The 23,427-nt window shown below is 47.6% G+C and overlaps 2 protein-coding genes across 2 annotated transcripts; both read right to left on the minus strand.

The window, feature by feature from the left end:
* Positions 1 to 308: 308 nt before the first annotated feature.
* Positions 309 to 10,524, minus strand: LOC130391005 (rab11 family-interacting protein 1). The gene is made up of 6 exons (XM_056601192.1): positions 9,747 to 10,524; positions 7,114 to 7,643; positions 6,162 to 6,765; positions 3,245 to 5,578; positions 2,201 to 2,342; positions 309 to 1,567 (listed from the first exon to the last, which is right to left on the minus strand). Exons 1-6 carry the CDS (start codon positions 10,124 to 10,126, stop codon positions 1,307 to 1,309), a joined length of 4,251 nt encoding a protein of 1,416 aa, XP_056457167.1. The 5' UTR covers positions 10,127 to 10,524; the 3' UTR covers positions 309 to 1,306.
* Positions 10,525 to 11,556: 1,032 nt separating this feature from the next.
* Positions 11,557 to 22,976, minus strand: LOC130390936 (BEN domain-containing protein 4). Its single transcript, XM_056601119.1, has 6 exons — positions 22,208 to 22,976; positions 18,877 to 19,485; positions 17,605 to 17,696; positions 17,310 to 17,336; positions 16,030 to 16,270; positions 11,557 to 14,851 (listed from the first exon to the last, which is right to left on the minus strand). The coding sequence occupies exons 1-6, from the start codon at positions 22,758 to 22,760 to the stop codon at positions 14,547 to 14,549; spliced, it is 1,827 nt and encodes a 608-aa protein (XP_056457094.1). The 5' UTR covers positions 22,761 to 22,976; the 3' UTR covers positions 11,557 to 14,546.
* Between the last annotated feature and the right edge of the window lie 451 nt (positions 22,977 to 23,427).

Consider the following 23,427-nt stretch of genomic DNA (forward strand, 5'->3'; position numbering starts at 1 on the left):
GTGTTTGCCAAAAGAAAAACCTGCCAATATGCAACTGAAAGATCGGTACAAAGATAGAGGGATGATATAAAGAGCAGGGTAGCCAAGACAACCGTACAACATGCTTTTTTTATTACGTCCTGCAGAGGGTGCTGTTGTGACTGCGTAAGGGGATACTAGTAACAGGGCCCCCAAGAGGAGATACAACGTTATTACTTACCAACTAATTCCAAAACTTTAATGATGAATTCTCCACTAAAGTATTGGTAACAACATTATAAGAGTTAAGATTATGAAGACTATGAAACAAATATTTTTAAACTGTGCACTTTATTTTTTGATGTATCAACATATTGCAATAATGCAAAGCATTGCCATTGGCTACAGTGGTACTGAAAGTGATATCAGTTTGTATCATTTCTTGACAAAATAATGTAAAAGAATAGTGTAAATTGATCTATTATCTATTCTTTTAACACTCGCATAATAAATAACAGAGATGTCTTGGTCAATACTCAAACATAACGATTTTGACAATAAAACCACAAAACGGATCATAAAATACATAAATAGGATATCTACATTGTTCTGCTTTGAGCGAGATGCAAGGATGGGACATTTTAGTTGTTGCTTATGATGAAGTAATGCATTAATGTTGTGGTGTGACGTATGAGCACTTTCTCTAGCCTTTATTTGTTCTTTTCCCAATATCTTAAAAAAAAACTGTTTCATCACTCGATTCAACTCTTTCCAGTTGTAATTCAAATTCAAAACGATCAGATGTTATTAACATGATGTGCAAAAAAACATCAAAACTGTTCATTTGATGACCAAGCGTCATTAGCCCTATACCCTGAACATTAGATCGGAAGGTCTATGTGGAAGCAGTATGCTATTTGTAAAGTGACAAGAGCGTAGCATCATCTTCAATGTATCTCAATGTAGTATCGCAATGCATGACCAAAGCTACAAGGGAAGGAACGTCCTGGTAGCCAGCGCTTTCCTCCAGCACCGCACCAAACAGCTGGGGTTGTAACAAGCATGCCGTTTTTTCGGGGGGTAATACGTGGTGGTAGTGTCTACATCGACAGGGCAGTAGAAGCAGAGAGAAGACCTCGCTGACAAGGAGGCCTAGAGAGTGGGGAGGGGAGTTGTCTTAACTAGCGATCTCCCAGACAGGACCTGTGTTATCTCTGTGCATAATAAATCCTTTCTGAAAACGGGAGTTAATACGATCTATCGTTTGCCTACGAGTCTTTGACATGGGGTTACAAATCTTCTGTCCTAGCGACGTCTTTTGTCGGTCAGTCACTTGTGTCGGGCGCGGTCACTTGTGTCGGGCGCGCACTTGGAGCAGCGTGGGCGTCTGCTCCATGATCCGCAGCAGCAGGTTGTCGATGTAGTCCTCCAGGTCTCGCACCTGGAGCTTCAGCTTCTTCAGCTCGGCTTCCCGCTTGTCCAGCAGCGCCCCCTGCTGCTCGCTGTCCGCCTGCTGCTTCTGCATGTCCATCTCCTGCTGCAGCAGCAGCGAGATCAGCTCCATGTTAGACAGCTGCTGATACTGGGCCGTGTTGTCCACAGTCGGCAGCTAGAGAGGGAGGGAGGGAGAGAGAGAGAGAGAGAGAGAGAGAGAGAGAGAGAGAGAGAGAGAGAGAGAGAGAGAGAGAGAGAGAGAGAGAGAGAGAGAGAGAGAGAGAGAGAGAGAGAGAGAGGGAGGAGGGAGATAGAGAGAGGGAGGGGGAGATAGAGGGAGAGAGGGGGAGAGAGAAGGAGGGAGAGGGAGGAGGAGAGAAGGGGAGAGAGAAGGAGGGAGAGGGAGGAGGAGAGAAGGGGAGAGAGAGCGGAGGGGAGGGAGGGAGAGAGAGGGAGGGGGAGAGAGAGGGGGAGGGAGGGAGGGAGAGAGAGAGATGAAGGGGGAATAGGAGGGGCCATGGAAAGGTTCAAAGGTCACAGCTGTGTGATGTTCTAGGTCACATGTTGACGTGCATGTTGTTCTGATTCACAGAGCAGGCGAATCAACCCACAGATTATATTTTGTGGTATGTATTAGTTAACTTTCTGGTGTCTGTCCGTCACTTTTATGTAACAACCTGCTGCTGTATATCTTTACCAGGATGCTCAAGGAAAACATATTTGCTCTTCTCAATGTCCCTTTCCTGGTCAAAACTGAGACAGATGTCCAAGGTTTGAGATGTGTTGTCATCTTGTTGCTGTGTGTTACCTGACTCCTCTCAGGCTCAGCTGCACTCTGACTGGCCGTGCGACCCGGATGTATGGTGGACTTGAGCTTCTCCAGAACAGAGCGGCCCTCTTTCTTGTCCGACTGGCCCCCTGTGGTGTTCATGGGCTTCACTGGATGGGGGCTGGAACACAACAAGTCAACGGCCCTTCATATGGGACTCAGGTGTGAGGTCAATTTAGTCGAACACTCCCGGTCCGTTATTACATTTAACACTAATGGGGGTTTGCTGATGCTTACATCAGAACATACATCAATGCATCTCCAATCAGCTTAATGGAAGGTCTAAAAAAACACTCCGGTTTTTTAGTTTTTAACAAACAATAAGTCACGCTAGGCCAAAAATGGGTTGATAATACACTAAGAAGGAATTATCAGTGAGTATGAGCATTTAGCATTATCATGAGTAAGCGTACGCTGATACACCGGAATGTACCGTGTAAATGTAAGGACTATGCTTGTTAAGGGAATGGTTCAATGAGAAGTAGAGTATCTAGCAATACACATTAGCACGTTAGCGATACATACATTATTACAACAGGAATATATCAAGTAAATGTGACAAAAAACAGCAATAACCGATGAGGTACTCCTAGTTTGACTAAAGCGCAATTAGGAACTATGAGGAAGATCTACTATTTTCCATTTTGTCTTCACATCACAATGAATGGTTTGTGGTCTGGAATGTCAATTAAACATCAAACTGAAACATGAATGAAATGAGCAACATAAAACTGAAACAAAGCAAAATGTGCAGCCAGAGTCATCCTTCATTTTGGATATACAAATGAAGAGCTTCACATGCAATTGACACCCAACAAACAACAACAAAAAAGGTGTAACAAAACGGCAGCACAACAGAAACATACGCACACGTCCGCCAATTAAGTCCCTATTTACAAGATGTGCCGTTTGTTGTGTATAATTCCTACGCCTTACACACATTGTAACTCGGGTGCTTGTCTTTTTTAAAAGTGGAGGTTAGTAGAAGAAATCCCTGTGGAGCTTAAGTGTGAGGTCTCTCACCTGCTCTCCTGACGGGGCAGGTTGCAAGCTGGATCTATCTCCTCAGGCAAAAGTGTGTGCAGTGCTTCGGTCAGGGGCTGGGCAGTGGTGGATGGAGGGGGAAAGGAAGAAGAGGGAGAGGAGGTGAAAGGGGCCACAGCCAGTGTGCTGTTGAACCCAGCGCTATGTAGCGTTCTCAAGGGGTGGATGGAGTTGCATGAGGACTCTGGGATTGAGTGAGGTAGACCGCCTGGGGTGGAATCGGCCGATGAAGAGAGGGATGGGGAAGGTTTGGAGTTTGAAAGGGTTCTCTTCTCAGGGGCTACTTTTGCGTGGAGTTCTTCAAAGCTGCTTCTGGTCCCCGATTCTATATTTGTTTCAATAAAATCGCATGTATCTTCATGTGACAGTGGAAAGACTTGAAGTGAATTACTGGGTTGATGTGGTAACTGTTGTTCACTGGCCTCCCCTTGAAGCCTTTGATTCGCTGAACACCTCATCCCACTTGGTCGGAGACGTGCACTGACCACTCTCGATGATGACGATGATGGTGAGGATAACGAAGATGAGTCTTTCTTATTGAGAGTCACTAGGCTGGCCTGGAGGTTTCCATTGCCATCAAGGTCCTCATCGATTGTCTTGTTCAAAGCATCTTTGGTTGTATCTTGATTCGACTCAACGTCAGCTTGGGCAGATGTTAGGCTGACTAAAGAACCCACTTCACAGATATTTTGTTGTGTCAGTTGACGGAGATCACATCCCTCATCTTCCCCAACTGGTAGCATCATAAGCTGTTCATTGGATAGGTTACTTGTGGTTTCCAAAGAGACATTACTCTGTGTTGTGCTAAACATCTGATCTGGCATACTCATCTCTATATGGTAGTTTGCTAGCAATATGTCTTCAGATGGTTGTTGGAAGACTGTGTCGAGACCCCTGAGATGTTTGACAGGGTCAGCTATTTCGGATGGGGATGAGCCTTCAGAATCAATGAAAGTAAAATCGGAGTCATTCACATTCATGTTCAGGTCTTCAAATGTGAATGATTGAGATGTGTCATTGTTTGTACATGGAGGGTGATCTTGGTCCACAGGTGGTGTGTATACTGTGGACTGTAATATGGAGGAAGTGTCACCAATGTCAATCATATTAGACTTGGTGACCGCTGCGGATAAGCTACCCAAGAAATCAGAAACTACCATTTTGTCATCATGACACACTTTGTCCCCTATCCAATCATTGTTTTCCAAATGATTGGCATTTTTTGGAGAGACACTGCTCAGTGCGCTGTTGACTTTGGGCTCGCTACTATTTCCAATACCGACACGTCCGTACAAATCCTGTTCAAACAGCATCCCTCTCCAGCGATCGTTCTCATCCTCTAACGGCTCATACCTAAACTTCTTGAGGTTCTCTTCGGATTGGAAAGTCGGCGCGGTTAGGTTTTCATACGGTGAGGTCAGTACGCTCAGGGACTCGGACGTCTCGCTGTTCGAAAGGTGGTCTGGAGACACGCTCTGCGTGCTCCTCTTGCGTTCCGCCTCCCTGCCGTGCTGCCGGGACGCGGCACCCGTCTGCGACAGGAGGCAGGCTTCCTGCTGGACGGCTAACTGCTGGCCTCTATGCAGCCAGGTGTCAGAATCGTTCACAGAGGTTCTGAGTAACCTCCGGGGGGGCAACGGTGGAGGCTGAGCATCATCGGCCTTCTGTTCTTCTATGGTGTGAAAGGAAGTACTGTTCAGAAGAGCCTTACTGCCTCTTTGAGGATGACTTGGGATGGCTTTAAACGTTTTTGGGGGGAGAGGCCCCTTTGGGGAGTTGAGCCTGCTCGAGGCGAAGGCATCAAAGAAGTCGTCGCATTCCTCCTGGCTCTCAGACGCGGAGCGAGGCGCGCAGCGGTCGGGGGAACAGGGAATGGGGGATTTTGGAAGCAACGCTGGGAGGGAAATCTGCCTCGCAATGGGCCTCGGCCGCTCCCTTCTGGCGGAGGCTGTTTTCTTTGGTTTTGCATCGTGCGATGGGCCGGGGTGGAAGGGAGGTGAGCGGGAAGAGGCCGGGACCGAAGGGGAGTGAGGCACGAGAGGAGGGGATTTGCGCAAGTCTTCGGCTATGAGCTCCTCAAAGAAGGGGTTACGCTGCATATGGGTGAGGAAGGGGTTGGAGGTGGAGATGGGGGTGGTGGATGGAGAAGATGTGGCTGAGAAGGGTGAGGAGTGATTCCTGTTGTCGGGGGAGTCTGGGCCGTTGGGGGAGGCCGAGGGGGAGGGGAACTGGAATTGTTGGGGAATGGGTGAGCGGGGAGGGAGGGGAGGGGGCACATCTGAGCTGCTTTCTACCTTAGGAGAAACTTCCAGCCTGTGAAGGAAATAGGGCACAAGTAGTCTTCTTAGTTAATAATGTGCCGGTTGACCAATGGGGAGCAATTCTTTACACACAAACAAAAAACAAGACCATCCGAATGCTTGGTGACATTCATGTAAGGTTGGACTTTTCTTGCTGGCTGCACAACGGAAATTTGTGAAGCTTTTGATAAGTTGTAAACTAAAAGAAAGAAGAAAGCAGGATGGAAAAATGCAACTGAAGATAATTCAAAGAAGCAAAAAGATGCAGTGCTTGCAGATCATTTCAAACCGAAGAAAAATAGAATAGTGTATAACAATCCCGTTTAATCATGCAGACTTTTGGGTGAACCCACTTCAAACATTGCAATCTACTGAGAACTGAAAAGAAACGTCAAAGATGAGGAAGCTGTAGGGGGAGAAACATGAAATGATATGGCATTGCAGAAAATGCTGTGTCAACTTAATTGAGTCCCATTCCAACTGTGCAGGGGGGGAAGCAGACACTCTCAACCAACGACCCCCCCCCCCCCCAGGCAGACGCACTCAAACACCACGGGGCAGACCTACAGGCATTGGCTCATCTCACCCTCACCCACCTTGGTTTGTTCTGGGTATCAGTGGATCCAAACCAACCTCTCAGCCTCCCCTCCGCGGCCACAACCGCCTGGCCCTGCTCCGACTTGGCCGGGAGGGAGTCGCTCCTTCCCCCTGAAAACAGAGCCTTCTTCTGTTTCTTCCCATCAGCGGCCGAGCCGTCTATCGGCCCGGCCGCCTGCGGGGGGCGTCCCCCCGTCCGGGCGCTCTGGACCGCTGACGCCGCCGCCGCCGGATCGGGTTCCCTCTCCTCCTCCCTCTCCTCCTTCTTCCCCTTGTCGAAGGACCAGCGGCGGCTCTCGCCGGGGGAGGTGGCGGGGTCGCCGCGCTTGGTGAGGTTCTGCAGGGACCGCGACAGCGGGGAGCACTTCTCCAGCAGGACCAGCTTGGACTGGAGGGCCGCCGAGCTCCGGGGCGTGGAGGGCTCCGAGTCGTAGACGTGGCTGCCGTTGATGCACAGGGAGGACTTGGACTGGGTCATGGTGTGGCCCCTCAGGGCCTCCACGGCGGGGGAGGTGCGGGCGGTCGACGTGGTGATCTTGCTCGCCTCGTCGCTGAAGGCCCGCTTATGGGTGAGGACCTTTGTGGTGTGTTGGCTCGTGAGCACTGTATGAACACAGTGGTGGGGTTGGCGTGGGATGTTTGTTTGAGTCCCATTAACATGCCATTCACACACATATTAACAACATTAGCATATTAACCATTTTTATTTATTTTTCATTCAATTTGTTCCGTTTTTTTCTATGCTTTTACTACTGGTTTTATGCCTAATTTAATGTTCTCATGCTCTTATTTGCTATTATTATCTGTTTTATGATCATGTACATTGTATTGTATACTTGAATATTTACATATTTTTTATTTTTTATATAAAATTGTATTTATCTACTCACATTGAATTGCACCAGTGTATGAAATGGGCTATATAAATAAACTTGCCTTGCCTTGCCTTACCTTTCTTAGCCAGGTCGGCCTCGCCATAGAGGCTGTCCACCCTGACCTTGCTTGTGTAAACGGGGGAGCTGGGAGGATCTGCGAGGAGATCCAGGCTGGGAGGGGGGCCAAGGTTATCGCTGGCCAGAGACGACACACTGCTCTCCGACGCCAGCGAGGAGCAGGATCTGGTGTCGGACGACCGCCGCAGCTTCCCCTTGAAGAAGTCCTTCACCTTGCTTCTCTTCTCCTCCACCGCCACCTCCGTCTCCCCTGAAGGCCCCCCACCGCCCCCCTCTCCGGAGTGCTGTCCCAGGTGGCCCGACACCGCGGCGAAGCGGCCGGGCAGGATGGCCGAAGAGGACTCCACGTCTCCGCGCTTCCTGCCCGTGACGCGGTCCTTGAGCTTGCCGAAGGCGGAGCGCGGCTTGTCCTGCATGTTGAGGTCAAACATGCTGGCGGTCATGTTGTTGCGCGTGAACTGGACGGTCACCTGCATCTCGCCTCGTTCCTTCTCCTTCCTGCCCGCCTTGGAGTTGAGCTTCATCCATCTGTAGCCAACGAGAAACGGAGGAGACAAGCCGGCGTCCACCCTTAGCTGGAGATCGTTTTATATGAATACAATGTGTGTGGGTGGGCAGCCGATGTGAAATGGTACTATTCCCCAAACCAGCCTGCCCTGAGGCAAGGCATTTCTGGCATTGAATCACCCTGGTACAGACAACAGCTAAATAATGCATCTAAGAGAGGGTTTACGACTCACTCTGGGGGTGATCGCAAAACTTTAGAAGCTCCTTTTAGGATCTAGTCATGCTGACGTGTGTGAGTGTGTGTGTGTGTGTGTGTGTGTGTGTGTGTGTGTGTGTGTGTGTGTGTGTGTGTGTGTGTGTGTGTGTGTGTGTGTGTGTGTGTGTGTGTGTGTGTGTGTGTGTGTGTGTGTGTGTGTGTGTGTGTGTGTGTGTGTGAGTGTGTGTGTGTGTGTGTGTGTGTGAGGGTGTGTGTGTGTGTGTGTGTGTGTGTGTGTGTGTGTGTGTGTGTGTGTGTGTGTGTGTGTGCATCAAAAATAAAGTATCAAATCAATCCAGAAGTGCCTACCGCATTTAAAATAATTGAGAATCATGAAATATAAAAGCAAAGTAAAGCAGCACATAGAAGCTGATGCAATCTCCTTTCTATTTTACGCAACACATCATGAAAGCCTGCATGTAATAATCTCCAAAAATGTATATTTCATGAAGCCAGGGCCTTTACACTTAATTAATGAGCATAAAACTGAGACAAAATGTGCCCTGGGGATGGAGTTATTAGCTGGTTGGCAGCAGGGAGGAAAAGTCACAGAAAAGGCTACAAATGATAGAAGCTATTTTGATTCCATGTAATGCTATTACCATGTAATAACATGTCCCTACAAAGCTGTGAATAAAAACGTCAGGCCTTTCACTGCTTACATAACACATCTTAGATTCTCCTTAAACTGGGTGAACTGTTGCTCAGTTGTGTGCAGTGAGAACAACTTGTTGAGATTTGTTCCTATAATACCGTTTGTCTAGTCATAGTGTTTGCCTCGGCTAGACGGCACGCTCCTTTTAGTAGTTTGCTCTAACCCTGATGATCAAACTAACAAGAAATAAAATCATCAATATGTGCTTAAGATAAAGATGGGATTACATTTGGATTGTTTTACTATCGATGTGAACCATTCCCTGATTCTCTTGTGAAACGACAGGCGAACATAACAAAGTGGTAGAATTTGGTTGCAACATGAGTCAAGTATTATGAAAATATGCCAAATCTGTCCAAAAATAAAGCTAATAATGAATAACTCTGATGTTGATTGGGTAATGATATTAGGAAGCGTAGAACTTATTTAGGACCGATGCCTTCCTGTGTATGCAGCGTTTGTGAAAGAGTCATGCATTAAAAATGTGTTTGTGTGTGTGTGTGTGTGTGTGTGTGTGTGTGTGTGTGTGTGTGTGTGTGTGTGTGTGTGTGTGTGTGTGTGTGTGTGTGTGTGTGTGTGTGTGTGTGTGTGTGTGTGTGTGTGTGTGTGTATGTGTGTGTGTGTGTGTGTGTGTAAAGCTCTCCCCCACAGCAGAGTGAACTACAAATGGTCAGCCATAAAGGTTATTATGAGGACACTTAACTGCTATAATAAGCAAACCACAAGCAAACCTCAATAACTTGTTTTTCTGAGCGTAAGGCTTGTTGTTGGAGATTTCACCTCAAATTACTCTTACTCGCAATGCACATTTCTAAACGAGGCCTACAACAGTTTTAGCAGAACCATTTCCCTTCACATAAGTCTTTATTGAAGCCCATGACATCCAATCCAGATTTGGGTTTTGCTTCAGGCAGTGAATAAAGTGCTTTGGTAAGTACCATCAGCAGCCCTTCAGCTGGAGGAGCGCATTTGGACACTGAGTTAATGAGTCTCTATATGTCAGGGGAAAGTTGAGCCGTGCTGCGCAATTAGAGGTTGGGGAAATTAGGCAATTATAGAAACATGCGGTTAAAAATAAACCAATCAAAGTCACTGACAACGACTTTCATTGTTCTATGACAATGACAGTTTGATGTGTCTGAATGTGTGGACGTGACCAACATTGAGTGTGCAGGTGGTGCAGGTGGAGGGAAATGCCTGAAGTGTGACCTACTCATCTCTTGGACACATTCCATCGTTAAAGATCCTATCCAGGGGGATGGAGGCTTGTCCCAGGAACACGTCCAGCCCAATCAGCACCCGGTGCATGACCGTGAGCACAAGGTCGCCGCTCCCGGGGGGGTAGGCGCTGCGACCCCCCTCCTCCAGCACCCCTGGAAGCAGCTCGAAGCAGCATTCCTCGTTCCACTCGGGCACCGGAGCCCTCTCCACCAGGCCGGTGGTGTACTTCTCCTTGCCCACCTGGATGATGGTGTACAGATAGCGGCTGCCGTGCTTGCCCTTCGTCCGCAGACCCCTCGCGCGAAGGACGGTGACGTTCACATGCGTGGGCACCCATCGCTGGTCGTCGTCCAGGTCTATGAGGGACATCATGGTGAAGGCAGTCTATTGTTTGTAGAAGTCCTGACTCGTCTGCACCTGGAATTCTGCGGATCTGGAGTTTAGTGGCGCATCGGTGGGTCTGTTCTTCGGTGCAGTGTCGTCCCGCCTCGCCTTCGCCTGCCTGCCGTCCGCTCGGAGTCAACGTGTGTCTTGCGCAGGATGTCAATCCGAAACTACACACGGAGCTCACGATTTGGGGATGTTTTTTAGCGACGTCAAGTCCAGCAGCAGAAGCGAACGGCCTGCTTTCGGTCTAAGTAGTCACATGCCATTCCTCCCATGTAATGTAATACAATGTCCCGCAGGACACATATACGGACGACGTGAGGCAAGCAAAAGTCAATACTTCACATGCACGGTGGTACATCCATGCATGTGTGCAGTTTACATACACTCCTCAAACTAGTTTAGGGCATGGCCCGGCCCGCCCCTCTCCCAAATAAGTCCCGCATGCAGCAGCCCTACAATGGATGCCGCAGAGCAAACGAAATAAACGGGGAACCGTCACCAAAAAGGCTTATCCGAAAAGTGTAGCTGTGCTGCATCATGCATGCTGCAGGAGACATCAGGGAGACGCGTTTGGGAATGTTGGAGCCGTTTGTCATGGGATATAGAATGCGGTAACTGGGTGGGCAGCGGGCATCATTGGGTGAATACAGTACATGGGCGGACCCCTCATTATCCAACTCATCCCTCCATGATGGGAACTATTTCAGATGCTCGAGCAATGGCAAGTGTGTTCAACAAAGGCATCAATATTAGGCGATGCTGTGTTCTTATTATACCTTATAATAATAATAATAATATCTTATTATGACGTTTGACCAAGTTATAGTTGTAGGCTTAATATCACTTATATTATGAGAGAGGAACACCTAACACAGTGGCATGTTTTGTTAAACTTAGCACAAGGTAGCCTAGAAGCCCAAAAAATCCAATCTCCTCTAGGCCAAAATTCTCTGTGGAAAAGTAGATAACTATCTATTCAGAATCGCATAGTAAATAAAAAGTAATCCATCGATTGTGAGTAACACGTCAATTTCAAATACAATGCATGCTCAAAAGTATTATTGTTTGCTAGCATGACGTCAATGTTTGTTTACATTCAGACGATAACGTTCATTTATGGTCTGCGCCTGCAGACTATTGCTGTATCATCGCTGCTGCCGCTGCTGTTCGCCGTTCTAGCACCATCTGGTGGCTAACTATCGCACCGCATTATGAGAGATTGATGCTGGTTCGCCTATGCGTGCATGGGCTCATCAACCCGGTAACCTTGCCCTGATAAACCGGACACCGTGCTGTGCATTGATTGCAAACCCCACCGCTTTCGTGTAGATCCAATCGAATTCCCTTGGCCCTCCTCTGGCAGACAAACAGCTCGTCATTCATCACCGCATTATTTGCATCAATGTAGGCCCGTTACTGTGTACTTATTTTGCAATTGCAGCCAGATAACTGCATGGGAAGGAAAGCTGCTTGTTTACTATAACTAGTGGCCAAGGACGGTTTGTTCTTGATTTATTAGATGTATTAAGAACCACTTAAACCTCTTTACTGTATTTTCACACAAGGATTGAACCTCAACTGTTATGGGATCAAATAAATAGACAGAAGGGGCCTTTCCATCTACCCCAATTCTCCACACTAGCTATTTCAATTTTTCTATTCTAAATCTCCCATATCACAGAAAACCATTGTAGCCTACCATGAATTTTGATAGATATTACATTTTTATTTCTTAATAAATAAAAATCAAAGTCTTATTTAAATTGTTTCGTAAAAAAACAAATGGACATTTCACAGTGTTGACACAGCAACTTTGGAGGATAAAAGATAGCACATATAAATGCTCACATTCAGAACAGTATATGATTACAGAAACTAATCGGCAAAAGTTCTGTGGCACTTTTCTACTTCATTCAGTAGTATACAGCAACACTGTACACATTAATATAATATATATTTATAAAGTGTACTAGGAACTGGCCTTTATTTCTCCCTTGTTAACGGGTTTATGTTATCAGCTTGAAGGCTAGTACCAAATCTGGGAAAGTCAGACATTGGACAAATTTGGGTGTACAAAAACATATGCAATACCATCTTGTTGCTAATTAGTCCCAAAATTAAGAGAGCTATAAGATGTGCGTGGTGGTGGTGTTGCAGTATACATGTTTTCAGAGCAACACATTTCTCTAGCTGCAAACACTATACTTCTGAAACATATCATTAATCATTGACAGTCTGGCAGTCCCGAATACTAGTACTAGCATCCTACTACACTAGAAACAAACTGCATTGAGTGCACATACATTCTCAATAACCTCTAGTCTAAAAGGTATTTCAGATTCCAAAAGCTAAGTTTGGTTACACACAGTGATTTCAAACAAAGCAATACGTAAACTGCAGGTGTTTTTCAAATACATTATAGAATAGAACAAATTTAATCCATGATAAAAAAATAATACAATTATTTAAATAAAATATCAGACAACTGAACTTAGATACAATCTTATGTATATTTGCCACTTCTGTTTTAAAGTCAATGTAAAAACACATGTCTGATACGGTAACTACTATAAGACACACAGTATATAAAACAATGCTTTTGTTCTTCAAGTCTATATAACGCAATGGTAGGAGGCCCGTTATCATTGATTCATAAACATCTGTTTCCCGCTAGCCTTCTCCTGGAATGATTCAAGAGGAAATGATGCTGTTTTCTTAAGCTCCTCCAGGGGTCACTGTTTGTTCCCTTACATGTAAACTAAATAACACAGCGTGTTTTATGTTGGACATTTACCGTAGGTGGTAGGAAAACATGATTTGTAGCTCCTTCAGTTGTTACAGGCACTAAAGCTGAGGAGGTGATGAGAGGGCGTTACTCGACTGAAGCCATCTGGATCCGCACTGAGAGAATACACAAATTATATTTGAGCTCAGTGTCAGCCTAAAGTAAGTTTGTAGCTTCAGATACCCTTCAAATTAAGGACATTGACACTGGGTCGGACAACTCAACTCCCATTAATGACTTTTGAACTGTAATACTCTGAAGGCATAGTTTTTAAGTTGCTCCAAAAAAAACCCGAAGAGATTGAACAGTCTCCCTTGTCTATTTTGGTCCAGTTATCCATTTACCAAAAACTGATATGACCCAACTGCTCATGAAAGTAAATGCACATGAAGACAATCTATCTTTCTTATGTAAAAATCCAAGGCTCCCTTGTAGCAAAATAATGTAAAAAAAGACAACAATGTACAAAACTACGCAAAAAAATTGACAACTTTGAAAAATATATAACAGTTAAAGTAGATACATCGGATCGAAGTGTCTCTGGAATGCTTCAACGATACCCTCCCCTTTTCCCCCATGTAAAGTGACAGATAACGGTCATTCTTTATACAATAATACGGTTCAGGTTAAAAAGTCTACTCCAATGACCCGACAGGCTGATTCATACACCTGTGTTGAATAGCAAAGTAAGACGACTAAAGAACACTCTCATCATCTGGATCACTGGAGCAGATGTACCCCTCTCCACACATCTCCCCACACTGCAGGGCACTGGAAGGTTGCCATGGGGGGACGGGGAACAGGGGAGATCTGCTACAAGGGCTACATTTGCTGGTTGACTTATGCCAGCATTGAGAACATTGTGGATCTGGTTCGGTAGATCAAATTAACATGATTAACCCGATCATCTTCTAATAATGATAAAAATCACCCGATGGCAACAGATTTATGCCCCGCAAATTCTTGACTGGCAGTCTGCGTGCATAATCACTGCGAAAGAAGAACCATGAATGCAAAGCATGGATGTTAAAGGGCTCATTCAGACCAAATCAGGCGAAATCAACCATTCTTTTGAATGGGGGTAGTGCGTTCTGCGTTTGGTTCTGAAAGTAAAATGCAGCCGATTGCGGTGAAGAGTTGAAACGGAATCAACTTTTAGAGAAACAACCTGACGTCACGTTGTGGGGGCCAATCACGTGAGTAGGTGATCAGACCGGAAGACAACCGCGGGAAGAAGGACCTTGTTTACCATGTGGCGTCAGCATTGTATTATTGTGAATGGAAGAGAGGCTGATCACCGCCGTTTTGCCCTTTCCAGAGCTCTACAACCCTGTCATGGAGGAGACGTTTAAGTTCCCAACATGACGTCAAACAAATGAGGTGAGACTCCCACATCACTGCAGCAGTTAGCACTAATCGCTGCAATGCCTGTGATGGGTCTGACTTCGCCCTGACTCGGCCTGATGCGGTCTGAATTCGCCCTGACTCAGCATGATTGGGTCTGAATTCGCCTCGACTCGGCCTGACGCGGTCTGAATTCGCCCTGACTTGGTCTGACGCGGTCTGAATTCGCCCTGACTCGGTCTGACTCAGCCTGAACCCGCCCTGACTCGGCCTCTAGTCGGCCTGGCCGCCGTTGTGGCAGCCCTTGAGGTAGAGCTCGTCGGGCTGGGCCAGGTGTGCGTCGTAGCCCTCCATGTACAGGCTGCTGGTGCTGCTGTTGCTGCCGCCGCTGCTGCCCCCGCCCCCGCCGCCGCCGCCCCCGCCCCCGCCGCCGCCCCCGCCGCTGCCGCCGCCCAGGAAGCTGGCTACGGCGCGGCCCTGGCGGGCGTGGCCCACGGCGTCGCTGAACACCTTGTTGATCTGCTCCTCCGACGGCATCCACCAGTCGGGGTTGGAGGCACAGTGCATCCGGATGAACTCTGGGGGAGGGAGGGGGGAGAGAAAGACATGATGAATGGGTCAATAAATTAATACATTTGTGGATATACATAAATCTATACCCTACATACCCCATGTAGGGTAAATACCCATTTAATACCTTACATGGAACCAATTTTTCCCATTAAAACCAGACAGTGTGAGTGCCAGGCGTTGCGGCAAAAACGGCCGTTCATTCATTAATTTAAATGGCGGCGGTGGGGGCTACATGGGGTTGCGAAAAAAGCCGCAATTGCTGGTAATTGGCCATCAGTAGCTCTGCGACCAGAGCACACGTCTGCAAGCAGAAGATCCCTGGGTCGAATGATACTCGCACCTAACACCTGATGTGGTCTGAGGAAACAGCTTGTCAATGGTCTACTGCTTCCGGCAGTGAAGGCACAATCCTTGAGTCTATGGTCTACTACTAAGCAATGCTGTAGTACTACCAGCAGAGGATGCACTGGCCTTGCACACACTGTGTTGGCTGCAATGGGCTGGTATAGGTTAAAGCTTTTCATTTCCAGCAGTCTGGTCGGAAAAATTTAGCGAAATAAAATCACTGTCATAGGTTGACTACTTCCAGCTGTAGGGGTGCTTTGGTTTAATTGGGGGTACTATCTCACGTAGAGAAAATAGGCAGAAGGGTCGCATTTTCAACTATGAGTTATTAACCTAAAGTGACCTCCAATAGAAGTCTCACTGAATTCACAATATCCTTAATTGTATGCAGCAGGTGGCAGCACACAGCTGCATGCTTGAAACCGGTTAATGCTGCTTGAAATTATATTATTATCTACATTTTTGGTTCCTTCAAAACATCGGTCAAGACGCACCTTTTTAAAATAGCTTTAATATTTAACTCTATCTCTGTTATTCAGATACTTTGTGTACCTTACTAATGTTTGACTGGGACTTTTATACATTTGTTTGATAGGCCTACTACTGGGCTTTTATTTTCGTAGTGTCTTTGAGTACTAACTAACTATTATTTAAATAATTAATTCATCCTTTTCACCATCATCATCGTTATCGACACCATCATCATCATACACATATAATGACATCATCAACATCAACGTCACCCTCAGCGACGCCATCATCAGAATCCTAATATTCATCATCATCACCACCACAACCACCACCCTCATCATCATCAGCCCCCCATCCTCACCCTCACCTCTGAGGCAGCTGACCTTGACCGGGTTGAGGGGGCGTCGCTCCAGACCGGGCTCCCCTGAGTGGACGGAGCGCTTCCTCTTGCCCAGGCCGCAGGAGTACTTGAGCTCGTCGGTGGTGAACACGAAGCGGATCAGGTAGCGCAGCAGGCGGCGGCCGTCCTTCTTGGAGGAGTTGACGGCCTCGTCCCACTGCTTGTTGGTGATGAACAGAGGGTAGTTCCCCAGCAGCTGCTTGCTGCCCTGGAGAGGAAGGGAGGGGGCGGCGAGAGGGGACGGTGAGAGGGAGGGGAAATCCTGAAGTGACTCAATGAGTCAGGCCTCAGTGGGGTTGCAGCCGTTGAAACGGTGTGTGGAAGTGAGCTCAAAGTTGTTCATACCATCATGTTCCTTAAGAATTATTTGTCCAATATGTGTGTTGTAACACATATGTGTATGTGATACTATCTTTTATGTACATAAAAATGACTGAAAATGGTAATGTCTATGCACTCCATATTGAATGCAATTTTAAATTGCATGAAATTAAAGGTTGGATATGGGATTTGCGAAACGCCAGCAGATTTTGAAAATACACAACTCAAATGGTCCTACCCCCTCTCCTTCAACGCTGACTCTGACTCCACCCATTCCAAGTACCTGGACGCGCAATCATGCACGAGCGCGAACACAGATGCGCGAGAGCGAGCCAGGCTAGCGTAGGTTTTCGTTAAACAACATGGCAACATTAAAAAAACAACATGGGGATGGTGGCGTCTTGTCTGCCATGGAAATTGTCTTCTACTGCTAGGTCCAAATGTGGATTAACTAGTTCCAGTAGCTACCGCAGGATAACAACAAACAGGAGCTTGCTCTGGGTCACGAGTACTGCACGAAGGGGTCGCGCGCGGGGCGCGGGGGAGGGGGAGTGCAGTACGACCGTTTGATTGACGTACTTACTGTCCAATGCAACTCGGTGGCTATAGAAATCATTGGCTGGAGTTTTTCGAGCCCTGCCCGTTCCACAGATGATTGACTTGTTTAATTTTCATGTCAGTACTTCTAACTCAGTGGCTGTAAGTGGGTTATGATGAGGATTTCAAGTAATTCTGCAAAAATGGCCAAAAAAGCGAATTCCATACCCAACCTTTAAGAACTGTCAAATGTTACAGTTTTTGTCCTATTCAATCATAAATATAGTATGTATTCAATCTGTATTCAATATTTAACCCAAAAACTTTTACTGAAATAATAAAAAATACTTCTCATTACAAGTAGTTTGAAATAAAAATAAAACACCAACCTCAAAGACTGTTTGCCGTTCTTCTTCCTGTAAAAGTAAGTTTTCTTTAATTTCACATTTGATTTGATTCCGCATTCATTATCTTATGAAAGTATATACAATTTATATACCCCATGTATCAAATTGATACTTCCCTTATTTAACGTTTGGCTTAACACACAGACCTTCAGCAAACTATATAAATCAGTGCACAGGGCCCAATTCCATTAACCCAAATGGTATGAAATTGGAGATGCTTGCCAGAAATAAGTAACGCTTGAGTCTGAGTCAGAGCCTGATGTAATCTAGGCGTTACCTCGGTCAGCGGCTCCTCTAGAATAGGCTGAACCAGCTGGTTGTGGAACTGCAGGACCGACCGGAAGTAGTCCAGAACATTCTGACACGGCGCTGTCTCAAAACAGACAGTTTATACCTAGGTTATTATTCATTCAAGGATACATCTTTATGCCGTTTCACTATGAATATATGTGTTTTGCTGAGCCTGTAAATGTCTGCATAGGAATAAAAGGAGTTAAGGGGCATATAAGCTTGCGAGCTAGTTTCACATCAGTGTTAGTGTGCCATTAACCAATGAACAGTGATAGAAGGGAGATAATGAAATAGAAAACAAGGTCTGGGGCACACATACTATCCATCTACATTATTTGACTATCAAATCTGAATTTGATGGCAGCCAGGTATCAAATTCCGCACCCATTTTATTCCTAAGGCGCCCCCAAATTATAACAGTGTAATCATCTTCTCCAAAATAGACAGTATCGAATAGGTTATGAGCCACCGTAGAAGATTGGATCGCTCCTCATTCCCAGGGTTTCCCGCCTTTTCCCACTGGCTCTTTCGGCCTCAGGTTAGGAGTTCCCCGCTAATTGAACTGGAAAAGGGCCCTTGAAGCCCTTTGAGACCTAACCTCGACTTGAACTCTAGTGTCTCACATTTCTACTAACTATAGTTCACCTCTATGTGACCCGTTTTTACCCCTCTTTAGTTCCTCAACCTAGTTCCCCTAAACGGGCCCTTGAGAGAGGGCCTCCTAATATCACCTCCTGTATCCTCCTCTCGCCTACTCTCTCGTCTTACAAAAATCTCTTTGAAGGTGTTGCTACCGTGGCAAAATAGTAAATGTTGTGATACTTGGATTGAGGTGATTATTTTATAGGGTGCCAATGCTTGAGAAAATAAACATGTGAAAATTAAAAACGTTGAAAGGGATTTTTTTAGACTATGAATTTCCACTCTACTTCATGAAGGTTCAATAAAAGCTTTTACTCGAAATGATGGAAATGCCGGCTGTTGAATTCTTATGTTTCCCATGTATCTCCACTTTGAAAGGGCCTTCATACGAGAGGAGAGGAGAAGATGAGAAGATGAGTTCAAAGGAAGAATGTGTTATAGATCTTAAATGTGTATTGTATTGTAGATTTGTAGGAACCCAGCCACCTAACCTGCCTTTCCATTCTGTGTAAAATGTACGCATACCTAGACCCTTAAAGGAGGTCCAAGCTATCTCTACCTTAAGCAACAGAATCCTTGGGTCTCTTGACAGCCAACATAGACAACCCCACCTCACCTGGTATGTTCTCTAGCTTATTCCGCAGCTCCTCGTTCTCCTGCTGCAGAGACAGCACCTCCTGCTCCAACTCCAGGCAGCGCGGACAGCAATTCTCCTCCTCCTCCTCCTCCTCCTCCTCCTCCTCGGGCAGAGTGGACGAAGGGTGAAGGTACGACTCGGACGGGGCCGGGGAGCTCCAGCCTCCCACGGCCTGGTGGCCCTGCGGGGACACCCCGGAACCGGGCTCCGCCGCCGGGCACGGCTCTTCCTCCGGGCCCCCCGGCTGGCCCATCAGGCCCTGGTTCTTCAGCGGCTTGGGCCCGGAGAGCAGGTAGTTCTGCAGGGAGTCGGTGAAGATGCGCAGGAAGGCGGAGGTCTGCTGCTGGTTCCACTGGCTGCGCTGGGCCTCTCCCTCGGGGTCGGTGGTGGAGCAGCTCGCCTCTTGGGGCGGCGTGGGGCCCGTCCCCAAGGAGGAGTCCATGGGCTGGCCCCCCGGCCCGTCCTCCTGCTTGATGGTGGGGGAGGAGGAGGAGGTGGAGCAGGAGGGCTCCATCAGCCGACCGTTGTTCAGGAGGCTGAGGACACGGCTGCACTGCTGGGCGAAGGCGTCGAGGATCAGCCGGTTCTCTGGGGACGGAACAACGCTGGTTACTCTGCCCAGGGTTAGTTGCGTCGTGAAGGCAGAGAGAGAGAGAGAGAGAGAGAGAGAGAGAGAGAGAGAGAGAGAGAGAGAGAGAGAGAGAGAGAGAGAGAGAGAGAGAGAGAGAGAGAGAGAGGGGGAGAGAGAGGGGGATAGAGAGAGAGAGAGAGAGAGAGAGAGAGAGAGAGAGAGAGAGAGAGAGAGAGAGAGAGAGAGAGAGAGAGAGAGAGGGGGAGAGAGAAAGGCAGGACTATGTAGTGGTTGGGGGGTTCCCATTCAAAAGGTTCTGGGTTTGAAACCCCCCTACCTGCTCAATTCAGTGTTGCTGATTAATTGACAAATCATCACTCTATTGTACACCCGCTGGCTGCATGCAAAAAATGTGACCTGTGCTCAGGATGTGAGGCATCGGGTGTCAGGGTGACACAAACCACAGCAGGTCGGCTTCCTGTACCATATTAATTCCGTAGTTTTATCAACAGCAGCAACAACAAAGGTTAGGTGTCGGTGCGGGTTCGTGCACTGACACCTAACGCTTTCCTCTCCCAAGTCCACCCTCTCTGTTAAACTGTTCATATTTGTTTGGATTGAAAAGCTATTGTATTGCTCCTTCATGTAAAATAAAATAGATTAAAACAAAGGACACAACAGGATGAGGAAGTGTATTTCTGTGAACCTCTGGGGGCAGAAATCGGCTTGAAGCTGTTGAGCAAGAACCCCCCCCCCCCCCCCTCCCCCCCCCCTCCAATGAGATGATCTCACACGTCCACCTCACATGATTATGAGGGTGGCACGTAGACGGATGCACGGATGCACACTGAAACACATGCACTCACCGACACACACACACACACACTCACACTGATACACACACACTCACAATCACTCACACACACACTAACACACACACACACACACTCACACACACACACACACAGATATAGAGACCGTGTCGGCTGTGTCTCCAGCCGTCGGGACGTGTCTATCAGACTGCCGCAGATGTGCCGTGTTTATTAATATGCGTGCCGTCTCCATGATCCCAGCGAGATGTGTTTGATATTGCCCCCCCCCCCCCCCCCCCCCATGCCCCCCCCCCCTCAGATAGGCTCGGTGGATATGCTGAAGCCTCATAAAATGTCATTAAAGAAACAACATGCATGGCAGAGGCCCAGTTTATTTTAATCACAACTCTCTGAGTTCTGGGGGCCTCTGAATGTAGTTCACGTCGCGGGTATATCCTTCATTCTTACCTCTCTTATGTAACTCTCTGTTGCTCCTTTTTCTCTGTTTATCTCTCGCTCTCTATCTACGGCTATCGATCACTCCCTCTTTGCTGCCTCTCTTTTACTTTGTCAATCTTTTTGTGTCTGTCTGTCGTTCTCTGTCGGTAACCGTCTATTCATCTTTCTCTGTTTCCTCTCACCCTATCTCTGTCTCTCTCTTTCTCCTCCTCTCGCTCTCTCTCTCTCTCTCTCTCTCTCTGTCTCTTTCCCCCCCTCGCTTTGTCTCTGTTTCTCTCTCTCACTGTCTCGCCCTCTCTCCATCTCTCCATCTCTCTCTTTCTCCCCCTCTCTCTCTCTGTCTCTATGTCTCCCCCTCTCTCCCCTCTCTCTCTCTCTCCCCCCTCGCTCTGTCTCTATCTCTTTCTCTCTGTCTTGCCTTCTCTCCATCTGTCTCTGTCTCCCACTCTCTCTCTCTCTCTCTCTCTCTCTCTCTCTCTCTCTCTCTCTCTCTCTCTCTCTCCCCCTCGCTCTTTCTCTGTCTCTCCCCCCCTCTCTCTCTCCATCTCTCTCAGTCTATCTAGAAGGCAGACAGGCCTCTCCTCTTCTTTAAATCGCTCCGTGCTCCACACCCACAGCCCTGTCTCATGTGTAGACTAATATAGATTGTGATCTGTTGTAGATTGAGCGTCTGATTGGCTGCGGAGACAGAGTAACCGCCAGCGAATCCAGTCCGCTGCAGCAGCTGACGTTATAACGAGATTAATATCTGATTAGCCTGATGAGACGTCAAATGTTTAATTTAGTGACTGCAGAGATTCGGTCCATTGCTTTCATCTCTCATTGTGGGTTCGTTTTGATACACACACGCGCATACACGCACACGCACACGCACACGCACACACACACACACGCACACACACACACACACACACACACACACACACACACACACACACACACAGGCCGCTCAGACGTATATCATTAAACAATGCTCTTGAGCGGCAGTGGGGACGTGCACATGCAACTGAAGTATCTCATTTTTTGATTAGTGGAACATAACCCCATCCCCACCCCCACCAAGCCCCCCAACCCTCCAGCCCCCAGCCCCACCACCAGCGCCACAAAATCAATCACTGCGAACAGAGAAGAAGATGGAAAAACACGAGCAACGTTAGACAAAGGAGGCACTACGGTTAACTAATGATAGCCATTAGAGATGGAGGATAAACATATGATCCAGTATGCTGCCACCAAGTGTAGTCTCTAAATCAAACTATGTATCAATAGTTTGGTCCTGTAAATTGAATCTTATTTTGTAGATCATTAAAAAAAAAGTGACTACAAATACACTACTAATATATATATATATATATATATATAAAAAGATAATATAATAAAAAGCATGTTACGAGTATATTTCTGACCATAGGAGTCCGGTCTTGTTTCAAACACTTGAAATCACTGATACTCAACAAGTCTCGGGTACCTGAGCTAATACCGTAGCTGCAGTCTGGGGACGCGACCAGGGCGGCTCTCCCAGGTGAGAAGCCGGGGTCGGGACGCAGCGCTCCACGCTCCCCGCCCCCGGAGCGCCGCTGGGGGCAGCCGGCCGCGCTGCTCCCCGCTGCCGAGGTGGACGTCGCGGCTCTACTGCTGGGCCTGTTCTCACTACAATGGAAGCGATGCTGCTGTTGTGGTGGAGCCGCGTGATGCTGCTGGGTACTACTGATAGTGGCGGTGGTCTGGTGGTGCGGTGGCTGCTGCTGCACCCTCTGTTGGTGATGCGACGAGGTGAAGGGATGCGGCTGCCCGGGGTTGTAACTGAAGGGATGCTGTCCGCCGCCGCTGCCAACCTCAGCAGCACCACCGCCGCCACCGAAGAGGGGAACCTCCACCATAGCCGACCTGTCAAAGCGCGACTTACCCGCCGAGCGCTTACTTTGGAAGGGTTTGAGGCTGCTGCACGGACCCCGCTGTTGTTGTCTGCACATCTTAGGCGCGCAGGGCCCCTCTTCTGCGGGCTGCATGTCTCTTTCCATCGCGGTGGTTATTAGGGCAATTATAATTCTAATAATTATTATTATTATTATGATTATGATTGAGTGTCGCGGCGGAGGCGTGTGTCTGCTGGCGGCGGTCTATTGTGGAGTCCTCGTCGGGTGACAGGCGGCTGGTAATGACCGAGGACCTGTTCTCGTCATCGTCTGGCTCGGTTCCCCTGCTCCGTATACATTGTAGACGAAGGGTGGGCTCATCTACAGACAGGCTGCGGCTCCAATCCCCAGCCGGGTACGCTGCTATTAAACCACTGGGCCGAGGGTGATGCGGGCGGGACTTGCGTGGCCGCGCTGCTCGCTGTTGTTAAAATGGTGCTGCTGCTGTAGACAACACACAGTCTGCAGCTCGCACCTGCACAAGTCTCACGGGTTCCCTGCCAGCCAGCGTGTGTTTAAAACTATTTTGTTTGGAAACGGTTTCATTGATATGCTCACAGGCTATCGGACGACAAATTGATCAATTTGCTTAAAAAGCTTCTCCTAATTATTGAATGGCAGCGTCTGCCCCTCACCGCCCCCCTCCTATCCCCAAATGTATCAACACGTATTGAGATTGAAATGCATCGGAAGGCCTATAAGTGTCGAAGATGTGTCTGATGTCGGACTAGTTGTCGGACTCTGATGAAGGAAGACCATGCACCGGGCGCAG

Source organism: Gadus chalcogrammus, chromosome 10 (assembly GCF_026213295.1).
Source record: "Gadus chalcogrammus isolate NIFS_2021 chromosome 10, NIFS_Gcha_1.0, whole genome shotgun sequence".
Taxonomy (NCBI): Eukaryota; Metazoa; Chordata; class Actinopteri; order Gadiformes; family Gadidae; genus Gadus; species Gadus chalcogrammus.